Here is an 11,732-nt window from a genome sequence, read left to right as displayed (position 1 = left end):
TTGTATATTGTACTGTGTTGTATAAAGAAATATTTGAAGTTTCATTCCCTTTTTTAAAAAAAAAAGATTAACTGATTCGAAAAATAATGTTAATGTTGCTTTAGAAACTAGATGACAATAATTAAAATACCAACCAAAATGACTGTTTAAATGACTGAACAACTCGGATCAAGTCATTCAAGACAAGGAGCAGCAAATGGTTAACAAGGTTGCCGTGCGCGTTCCCGAGTAACGTGTGGTCTTACTAAGAGGAGGAGGATAGGGGAAGCTGAGGACTGTGCGGCCGCGCCTCCCCGCCTGGTTGATCAGATTTAAACTTTTTTATATATAAATGAATGTCCATGGCTTTTGTCTCACAATTCAGACGGGGAGCTGTACGTTTTGAGATTGTTACACGGTGGTAGAGGGCCTGGGTGATGCACAGGCTTCTCCATTAGCTGGTGGGGAAAGAAGGTACAAAGACAGACACCCCTCCTCTGGAAAAGAGGAAAGCCGTGGGCCGGGAGGCGTGGAGCTGTGGCGTCGCGTTTTGTTCCCCAGCACGGCTGCGCGAGCCCGAGAGCGCGCCTCTCCGTCGAGCCCGAGCGACCAGCGGAGCTGAACTTGTTGTCTCAGGAGAGAGAGAGAGAAAACACCGCGGCGGAGCTGCCGATTCTGTGGGTTGCGATTTTGACACACACCGTCCGGTGAGAGCTGGGAGACAAACGCGATCCCCGCTCCGGAGTTAAAGTCACCTGGGAACTTTTGTTTGCCCCAGCCTGGGTCTTGTTTCCATAAACCCGGAGGGGTCGAAAACACGCGAGCGGCTCTCGGGTTGGGTTTTGGGCCGGAGCGTTTCCTTGTGGGGAGCCGGAGGGGCAGCAGCCGCTCCCCCGCCCGCCTGCCTGCCTGCCTGCCTGCCTTTGACAGCCAGAGCCAGGGTAGCGCCGACCGCAGACTCCAGATCTCTTACCGCTTTATTAATCGTTTGGGGAACTTAAGAAACGGGGGGGAAGGATAGTTTGAGCTGTAACGAAGAAGGGGAGTCTGTTCTGATCGCATTTAATTTCGCCGTCCGTGGTTCAAACCCGACGTCCTTTTGCCTTCTAGGGTTTTATTAAAATGAAAATTTCCATTCGGGATTTCTGTTATCATTGTTGTGGATGATTGCGTTTTGAAGTGGAGGGATCAATCGTCAGAAGTGATGCGCTGAAGAAAAGCCTTTTCAGATGAAGTAACACGAAAATGGTATTATTACTAGTTCAATACATTTGCCAATATACTGCTTCGGTTGAGTAATTTGGACGGAAAACCCCGTTTCAGTGAATAAGTCTGGGCTGCAGGCTTACGTTGTAGCGAGAGGACCGTGAAGAAGGGCACAAGAAAATGTCGTTTTTTAACTTTCGTAAGATTTTTAAACTTGGGACGGATAAGAAGAAGAAACAGTACGAGCACGTCCACAGGGATGTGAATCCGGAGGAAGTGTGGGAGATCGTGGGAGAGCTGGGAGACGGAGCCTTCGGGAAAGTGTACAAGGTAATTGAGATTTTCTTTTCTAAAAAAAAAACCACAGGTTTCTCTGTCTGGAGCTGGGAACCGCGAACAGGTCTTGGTTGCAGTTGTGAAGAAAAAGGGATCAGATTCTCGGAACTGGTTGACCTTTAACTGCGCTGCGTGTCCAGTGTCCATGCTTTTCAAACCTGTCTCGCTTGTCCCTTTTCATTTAGCGGCGTTAACACGTTGAAATAATCGTTTTGGTCTTTGTTGTGGGCGACCATCCCCCCCCCCTCAGCGCGTAAGAGAGGCCGTTCCAACTGCTGGGTTTTATTTTAAAGATCTTCTGACTCCGATTTGTGTTGTTTAATGTATCTTCTTAAGCACTAGCTATATCTAAAAAAAAAAAATCCGTCCCCAATCTTAGGCTGCTGTGAGCAGACATTGCCTAGCAATGTGGTTACTCAGGCTTGTTGGAGTTTCAGATTTATGTGCTGTGGTCACATGAAGACAAGCCCTGATGGCATCTTGAACGTTCTGTGAAACGCAATGATTTTCCACGGACAGGTTCCCCCCTCACAGTACGCCTTGAGAATGAATAATGTTTGTATTGGAGTTTTTCGTGCTCCGGGTGCAGTAACCCCAGTGTCTGAGCCGTACGCGTGATCACGCGGCGAGCGCGCCGTCCCGGGGTCCGTTCGGAAAGTTTCACACGGTTTGCAACGCGGGCGCCGTGAATGTGCTGCTTCAGTAAAAGTGGTGCATGTTTTCTGCATCGGCAGTCAGAATCGCGAGTCCTGCCTCTAACCGCGGTTAAGCGTGGTAAGTATTGAAGCACCGCTTAACTAAACAGAAGTACGCATTCTTCTAATCTTAATCACAAGTGACTAACAATTAGTTTAGCTTACCAGTAGACGTTTTTGTGCTTGTGCTCTAACCGCAGTCAGACCTGCTCATCGTTCATTGAGTTGTAGGATTCTATTAACACTTTCTAAATCATGGTTACACCTTTTCACTCCATGATGTGCAGCCCAGTAATTAAGTTTACTGCCCCTTCTCTTCCCTTATACGGTTCTGACTCGAGGTGGTTCGATACTGTTATAAATTTATTTTTTGATCACGATGCACTGCAGTACCTCATATAACATGATTAGTATCAAGCATCAGTAAATGATGTGTTTATTGACATAAAGCACTTGGTTTGCATTTGTTTCCGTCTGCTGGAATGTGTTGCTTCGGTTTGTAATACATATTCAGCATATAAGGAGCAAATCTTTATTTAAAAATATGGGCAGTTGTATTCCTTTCAACTTTTTTTTCCTGGCTTGTTCTGTTAATGCAAATCGTTATAATTAACAGTTCTTATTTTTATTTTGGCACGCAATAGTGTTTTATCATCTGGTCTTTAACTTTCCACCTGATAAGACTGATTTCCTTTGGGCCCTGCATCAGTGCTGCAGTATTTACAAACCCCTTTTAAATTGTGCGGTGCTATTGGTGTGACTCAGCCTTGCACCTGTCTCAATGCAATGTTACCCAGAACTGCTCTTGCACATTTGTGCTCTGGTGGAAACCTGATTGAAACTGGGAGAAATGTTTGTCTCCCATTGGGGAGAGAAATTCTGCATGGTAAAAGTATATTGTTTGTTCCGAAAAGCATTTAATCCTAAAGAACTCTAGTTCTGCATTTCACAAGAATCATCCGACACAGGGTTATCATCAGTGAGCTTGAGAAGTTATCGGTTGGATGTTATCTAGTCTGCAATGCTAAACATGTTGTGCCTTTTATTTTTGTTCTAAACTTCATTTCCATTTGCTCAAGACGATCTTTGAGTTAGGTATTTAACAGCTATTGCCGGAGGACGACGTGGGTTTGTGAAAGTGGCTGGAGATGTTAGACAACAGTGTTGAGAATGCAGTGCAGATCATAATGCAGAATTACCTGTTGAATGGGATAGCCTTGGTTAACAAATCACAAGGTTGTGAAAGCTGAGCAGAAAAATTGATCAGTACACAACATTTGTAGTCTTAGAAAAACGGGATGAAAGATTGGGCGAGTTTTGGACGTTGTTAAATACTGTGTGATCCTTTAAAGGAATGTGTCTTTTTTAATGATTTGGTTTTTTGAAGCATTTTGTATCATTTGTGGTGGTGCTATGCACAATTTTCAGTTGCTTATTTGCATGTGGGAGCAAAGCATGGTCATGTTTACCATAGAAATTCACTCTGGCAGACCTGCTGAAACAGAGATTGGCCAGGTTTCTTGATCACTTTGTGCCACATAGTAGCACTCAGATGTATCTCAGATGCTTGAGTGTGAGTCTGAACAACAGTGTTTGCTTCTAGGAGGTTACATGTTGAGATGTTATGAAAATAAAGTACACTTTGGAGCTCAGTATAACTTATGAAAAGTTGAAGGAGTGTCATGGTTTTACACAGTTTAATTTCAAGGTTAGAACAATTTTTCAACATGTTGCTTTCCCTCTAAATTCTGAAACTGACATCCCACTCACCCCTCTTAGTAAGTGTACCTTCTGCTACATTCGCTTTGCTGTGCCATGGAATATGAGTAAAAAGTCAAGAATCTGCACCCAGCAAAATGTCTTAAGGTTTTATTTTTTTGAAAATTACCATGTTATGTTTGGCTTACCACACAGCAGTGTGCAATGTCAGTGTGATTGTTAAGATACCTCTTTAGACGTGTCGGTTGTTGCCTGGTATTTGATGCTGAAAAGTTTTAGATTTAAACGCACCCATTTTTAACATTGTTGGTGTAGGTTTTGCCTTCAAGATCTTGTTAATCAGCTTTGGTTAAGTCTGAGTAAAAGTGATTAAGGTGCAGATATTACTCAACCTCTGTTGCTTGATAGATTAACCCTTTTTAGATACATCTGAGCAATACTTTGTGCACTGCCCTATTTTTATATCGGGTACATGTGGTTAATTTTGGCGTAACGTGCACCATAGTGGTTAGAGTAGTGATTTTACATCTATTGTTTTCATTCAGGTATATGTTAGTAATTAATTTGACTTGTATTCAACATGCAGTGCATTGCTTAGCCAAATCTATCAAATTATTATTTACAGTTGATTCGTGAGTTATGTCCAACTGTATTTCATCCAAGTACCTGTCAGTAATTATTTTTGCTCGCGTGCAACATGGACAATAGCCAGTCTAAATCAAACCCATTGCCTGGTTGGAAAATATTGTACAAAACCACTTTATTTTGTTTGTCATAAACATCCAGGAACCCTCCCAGTACTGTATGAGTGCCGTTAACCTTCTGGCCGTCACCTGTACCAAAGATCACAGCAGAGATACAAGTAGTGTGTGCATTTTCATTTCATGTCTAGCTTTTGTGTGTAGTATAGGTCTTAGACTTAAAAGGTTGCCTGAATGATCTCGACTGTGAAAACAGGTGAAACTGACCTGGACCTTCAAATCTCAATGACAGTATAGAAAGGTAGTCAGGCAATCTCTGGCATGGAAAGTTTTGAGACACAATGTAATAGGGGACCCTACTGAGCTTTAAACACCACAGGGAAGGTGTCCAATTGCACTAATTATAGCTAATTATTGACCAAGTGGCACATAGTCTTTTTCATAACCTCTTACTGTGTGTTATACTCATTAGCAGTCTGCTATATGCTTCACCTCAATATAAGTATCAACACACAATACTATACCTGACCACATTTTGCAATGTTCCTGAGTTAGTGTACAGTAATCGTAAATTTCAACTGTTTGTATTTAACTGAAAACATTAATGACTACAAGAAACGCTTCTGAACATTTTATTTTAAAATCGATTGGATCTTGCATTGTTCTTCTAAATCTTTGAGTCTGAGAGCCTATTTTAATGCAGGCAAAAACAGACATTTAAATGTTTGTACAAAGAGTTGTCCCTTTTTTTTTTCCTCTTCTGACATATGGAAATTCCTCTTCCCTGCTAGGGTCAGCTGAGTTGTATTTCTTGTTCTGTTCAAACTTCAGCCTTCCTATAAATGGAAGCAGCCCTGGATGTCTAATTCATGGTGATTTCTTAGTTTTGTGTGTTCATACAGTGTAAAAAAAAAAAAACAGAAATCTGAAGCTTGGAAGAATAATGTAATGTGTTGCCATGTTTTTCGTAGATTCCAGACAGTCCCTTGTACAGCAAGGGATTTTATTAAGCAGGGTGCTGTTGAAGCTATGTGGAGTTCATTTACAGTGCTGGCAGTACTTATTTCACTACCAGTAATGGTTGAAACAGTTTTTTTTTTTTCACCTGTATTAACTTCTTTGGCACTTTCAAGATTTTCCTCGGTATGCAACTTTGTCATGAATCATTCTTAATTTAGGGTGTCTGTAATAGTTTTCAGTTGTTGGTAGTATGTTTCATGTGCCTAGATTTCAATTTAGCACTCTTTTCCACCTTGCTCGTCTCTGCTACTCGGTTTTGGTCTAGAAGACGTGTATTTCCAACGCCTTAGTTCCCAGCAGAAAGGTGTTTGAGAGACGCAGATAGTGTCAGGGATGGCCGTTGCGCAGAAGGGTGAAGAACTGCCTAGGTTACACACAGTTCCACCCTGGATTTCTCATGCACACAGCAGGCCATGTGCAGACAGCGCTGGGTGTGTCTGCCTACAATCCCATAGCCTGGGCGCACAAAGCAACCCCGGAGACATGCCCAGTGAGCCTACAGTGCAGACATGCAAATCGATACCACCTTGCATGGTTCTTATCTGTGTTGGCATTTTGAAGCATCATTTCCATAAGTCAAATTGATTAAGAGCTGGTGATCGCTCACGGAGGGGTCGACAAAGGATAATCTCACGCCTGGTGATTCCAGATTTATGCAAAATCGCTCAAATTTAAAAACAGAAACGTATTTCTTGTGATCATTCTTATACATACGATTGTAACGGCAGTAGAAGTTGTTTGAAAATGTACCTTTGGAGGTCATTTCTAACATTAACCTACTGTTTAGGGAAACATGAAATGGTAACTAAATTTAACATTTATCAGTATTTTCAGTGTTACTTGTAATGTTCCTAGGTAAGCATTTGGTTGTTTTTTTTCATGAAATGTCATAAAATGTAGGTTTTATAAAGCATTTTTAATTAGGGCCTTGGTTGAGACTAACACTCCCTCTATGGATATACAGTATTTAAGACTTGTGCATTTATGTGGGCTGTTCTGAACATTTTGTCCTCCCCACATGCAGCTGTTCATATGTGAAACTGTTGGATGTGTTTCCAGGTCTTTCTTGTCAAAGCCTGCTAAACCACCACAACATGGTGAAGGAAGAAGCTGGCTAAATGTCGTCCTTATGTAATGGTACTGTAGTCAGGCCGTCTAGCTTACACTTCACAGAACTTCACTAAGCCAGGTTATTATGACTGCAGATTAAGTACTTAGATTCACAGCCTATCATTCTTTTCCAACGGCAAATCTTTCAGATGAAAAGCCTGTTCTTGCAATATTGATATTCCTTGGGATTTTTGCTAACTCGGATCACACATTATGAAGATTCCCTTCAAGCGTTAATGTGACATGGGACCCTTGAGTTTTTCAGATGTGAAGGGTTCTAGGCTCTGTATCAACATACTTTGGCATTTATATTCCAGTTTAATGCTCCCTATAAAAAGTAAGCCCCTTGTCTCCATTTTGAGCATCTGGTTTTATGTTTTCATTTACAGAAGCATGATTGCTGACGTGTGATCTTCTGCTACAGTGGTGCTTGTCTGTTTAACTCCTTTTTGGAACATGGAAGGCAGGGTGAATTCAACAGCAGTACACTCGGCAACAAAGTGTTTCTGCCAGACTGTCAGTAATTTAGAAAAGGTGGTATTTAAAACTAGTTTTAAGCGGTCATTGGTGGTTATTGTTCTGGTGTCTTTTTGTGCACAATTATATACATTGGTTAAAAAACTACACCTTTTTTATGGATCGTATTTTCAGCTTTCCTTTAGATTATATGTAAGTGCATGTGTAGTTATGAATCTATTTACGCTGGTTTGAAACATGATCAGATCTCTTTATTGAACAACAAAAATAAGTGTGGAGAATATTCTAATAGCTGCTGTCCCATTGCTTGGGTGTTTTTTTTCTATTTCTTGGTATGGTCTGTTCTGAAAATAGACCACTTGATTGTGATTTCATTCCTAATTAAAATATCTAAATGAAACCAATAACTTTATTTTTTTTTAATCCACACTGACATTCATACAAAACTCAGTTCTCCGTTAGTCAGTCAGTGTAATTGAATTTCATGTCACATTTTAGCAGTTAAACTCCTGGTCTTTTTTAATAGAATGAGCTGCATGTTTCCAGTTAGATCTGTCTAATGCCAGCCTCTTTTGAGAGATGACATCACCAGTCTGAAATTGGCATGCTTTGCAAGGGCCTGCCACTGAAACTGACTCCCCCATTAATTATTATTTGGCATTAACATTCCAGAATGGGGTTTGTCACATTTTCTTTGTTCATCGCTCGCGTCACTTAAAGTTGCTTTCAGAGGAAAGCGGAATCTGTTTTTCTTAGTTCCACCAAATATATCGGGGAGTGCATTCCTAAACCATTTTGTCATTCCTGTACCGGGGATATTGCTTTAACCTGGTAGCTTTCAGGAGATGGGTGGGTCAGACAGGGAGTCAAAGCGACTGGTAAGGTGGAATCTCAGTCTCAAAGCTGCGCCCCCGTCACCTTTAGGGGTATCTCCATTCCCCTGACCCCTGACCCACTGCGGACCAGACCCCACCAAGTCTCCTCTCTTGCCTCAGCCACGACCGAGAGGCCTGGGAGCCAAAGTCTGCCTCCAACACTCATATAGTACTCAGGGCTCAGGTCCGATATGGAATGTGTGTCGCGTGTCTCGCTGCCATTGAAGGATGAGGAAAGAACCAGACCCCCCCCCACAAGTCGGACTCCCATTCTCCTCTGCTCCGTCACCCAGGGGGCTTGTCCTTTACAAAACCTGGAAAAGCTCAGCAACAACGACTTAATCGCTGGAGTGGTTCATTACAGTGACTGTGGCAAAATCGGCACTCAGCGCAAAGGTTGCGCATCACAAGTTGTTTCAGAAGTAGAGCTAACTTGGAAGCAGGTAAACGTTACAAAGCCTAGAAGAGCTCCTCATACAGCAGGTCTGTGTGCTTGGCCATTGCCCAGTGTTCCTGTAAAGAAGACGGTTTCAGGCTGTGAGCAGCATGGTGTGGATGGTGATGCTGGGATGAGGGCAGGTCCCTTCCCCGAGCACGCGGGCTTGTTCAGTACAAGACACTGGGGGAAGCAGTCAGTACTGTATGCGTAACAGGGGTGGGTCCGTAACAGCTAGGAGGTAGCTGACCGGTAACCGACATCAATCAACATCACCCACCTGTGGGCGAGGCAGAGAGAGGTTTGTTTTGTCAGCAGAGCAGCGCCGCATTTTTTACCAGTTTCTTCCTACTCGGCGGTTAACTCCCCTTTCTTGTCGTAACACCGTTCAGAGCTAGAAATCCGATATGGTCACGTGGCAGATAGCCTTTTATTTCACCTGCACCCAGCCCAAAAAAAACAACATGAGTGTTTCCTGTTTCAGGGACCCGTGTCTTATTTGAATGAGGTACATCATTTTGATAAGTAAACCTGCAGAAGGGTTTTGTTTTAATCCTAATAGATTTAATAAGAATCTCAAACTAAAATATGTGAAGACCTGTGGTATTTGCATACATTTGGTAAGTTTTCTTGCAGCTTAATCCTGATGCTTGTTGTCACAGCTCCTATCAGCAGCGATGCAGCTGACTCACTCTGTAAAGCCACTCTTCCATTGCAGCCGGTACTGCTTCTCACATTTCTCTGGGAATAGTAAGCAGGTCTTTGCTTTTGCTTCACATTGAATGAAGTAATCCGGTGTAATTTTTAATCGGTGAACGAACACTTGAAATATAATTTACAGAGTGTTGGAATACAGCAACTTCATACTGTCATTTGCATCCATTAATGTCATTCAGAGCAACGTGCCCGATAAAATATGTGAAAGCGCCTTTGACAGTCAGTTTCACTTCCACAGCACATAATATAGTAGTAGTTTTACAAACTGTAGCTGTGTAGCGTAAACAGGACAGTCAAACGATGTTTTTCGGGTGCAAAGGTTTTATCTGCAATATTTGAGAGTCTCATGTTCTGCATCTCTGTTTGTAAAACCCGTATTAGGTAAGGCATTAAAAACATTTGACCTTCAGACTGATGCCTTACCATTGATAGCTTCCATAATTATGACTTTAAGGCTGTAAACTATGTTCATGTAATAGCTTAAGTTCCAGCTCAAAAACTGCCATGCAAAAAAATAAAGGTTTGAATTGTTGTTTTTTGTGAATAGATATTTTTGCATGTCAGTGCTGAAGCAAGTACTTTAGTAAACAAAGGGTCGAATCGTATTTGATCTTAATTACTGCAGTATTATAGTGACTGTGGCAAAATCTGCACAAGTTGTTTCAGAAGTAGAGATGGCTTGAGAGCAGGTTAACGTTAATTGAATGTAAGTCCTGTTTTACAGAAGTTATTTACAGCTGGGCTTACTTTTATCATTTATAAACTGCCACGTACACCCACCTAAAGAAGCATATTTTCACTCCTCTGAGCCAGGCTTCCGTAAAGCATTGCCGAGATTCTTCTTTTCTCACATCTCAGATAAGGACATCTTTATTTTATTACATTTTAATTTAATAAAGGCTTGTGTGTTAAGTGTTAATGCATTTGTTACTCTAACGATGTAACCAATCTACTGGTAATGAGCAGGAGTGTGACTGTTTTCATATTTGGGTACCATTATGGGCTGTTTTGAGGTGAAGTTTGTGTATTTAAGGAAACATTTTTGAGAATACACGATTACTGTATATTGTGCTCGCATGTTCTGCTGAATCTGGGCAGTTCGCATCAAAGCCTTTTTATTGACTGATGCTCCGGAAGCAGTATAGCTGTGAATACAGCCTCTCCCCAGGTTACAGTTAAGGGTCTAGACATGTGCAATTCTGCCTTGCGTAAAAAAACTCCTTCAGGTCCCATAATAAAGTGTTTGAGTTTCAGAAACCGTCGTGAGAAATAGAAATGAAAAGGAGCAAGCAGTGCAGGGAGAGTTTGTTCTGTGCACGACTAGTGCAGAGTACACATAATGCAGTCGCCCCCAGTTTCCAACAGGGCTCCATTTTATGTTCCGTCTCGCAATTTTACGCCCTTTTGACAACCTCTGCGTATGATCTCGCGCTTTATCCCTGCAGACTGCGAGTGTCCCATAGTGCCGTCATGTCAGGCAGGCGTCCGAGTGGGGAAAAAAAAAGATATACCAAGAGAAATAAGTTCAGAAAGGCGGCCCCGTTCCCTCCAGTTCCTCCTCCTGTCACCACACATCCGATTCTGAACCTCGTGTCTGGCCTGTTGCTGTCTCGAGCACTCTGCTCTTGCCTGGCTTTGGCCTCTTATCTCTCCTACACTCCTCTTGCACTCTCTCCTTTCCTCTTCTTCCGCCAGAATTTCTGTACCCCCCCGCCCTTCGCTCCCTGCATTCTCCAGCACCACATCCTTTCCTTCTCCACCCTCGCCCCTCAGTACAATGAGCTGCCCGTAGAAATCGCACCCGCTCGGTCCCAGCCCACCTTCTGGTACCTGCTCAGACCACGCATGTAACCCTTATAGCCTTACATTCCAAATCTGTTTTAATCATAATGTTATTTGATAATTGCCTGTATTTACTATTAACGTTGAACACAAGCCTGCAGGGTGTTTGCATTCCTGCTGTGTGTCCACTCTACCTATATCCTGCTTTAGCTCTTGTCTCTGTTTCATACAACACATTGCAAATCCAGTTCGGCATTTCATTTATTTTTACTTTCATTACTGTTTTTCCTTACAAGAACATGAATTGGATGTGTTGTTTTATCCTGGATTATGGTGATGGCTGTTGCAGTGGGCATAGTTTCCATAACTATTTGCTTTTCACTTCAATTAATGGCCTTTCTTTTGGTCTGTATAGTGATAGTTTTTCTGTTTTTTTTATCCATGTAAATGGGAAATGGCAAAAGTGTTTCATGTACATAGCACAGGAGGAGAAAACATTGTGATTGGAACACGTTTAAGTTTCTGAAAAGCCCTTTCTTTAGTTAGCATACACATTTTATTTAAAAAAAGTTTTTTCATCAGCCTCAGTTTGAGTTCCTGTATCCTCTAACAGGAAACACATTGAAGTGTTTCCCTAATAATTGCAGGAATGAATTTGAAAGCAGCTGCCATGTCTAAA

The 11,732-nt window shown here is 42.0% G+C and overlaps 1 protein-coding gene across 5 annotated transcripts in view; it reads left to right on the top strand.

Annotated features, from left to right (window-relative positions):
• The first annotated feature begins 250 nt into the window (after window positions 1-250).
• The window catches only part of slka (STE20-like kinase a), a 43,084-nt gene continuing 31,602 nt past the window's right edge, over window positions 251-11,732 (top strand). For 3 of the 5 annotated variants that reach the window (XM_069189185.1, XM_069189184.1, XM_069189182.1), the window contains exon 1: window positions 252-1,515. In XM_069189185.1, coding sequence (XP_069045286.1) covers window positions 1,366-1,515 — 150 coding nt within the window. In that variant the 5' untranslated portion in view covers window positions 252-1,365. Of the gene's footprint in view, window positions 1,516-11,732 lie in introns of all 5 variants that reach the window. The other 2 variants (XM_069189183.1, XM_069189181.1) reach the window with 1 other exon arrangement.

Source organism: Lepisosteus oculatus, chromosome 4, assembly GCF_040954835.1.
Source record: "Lepisosteus oculatus isolate fLepOcu1 chromosome 4, fLepOcu1.hap2, whole genome shotgun sequence".
Taxonomy (NCBI): domain Eukaryota; kingdom Metazoa; phylum Chordata; class Actinopteri; order Semionotiformes; family Lepisosteidae; genus Lepisosteus; species Lepisosteus oculatus.
This window is presented reverse-complemented; position numbering and strand designations above follow the sequence as displayed.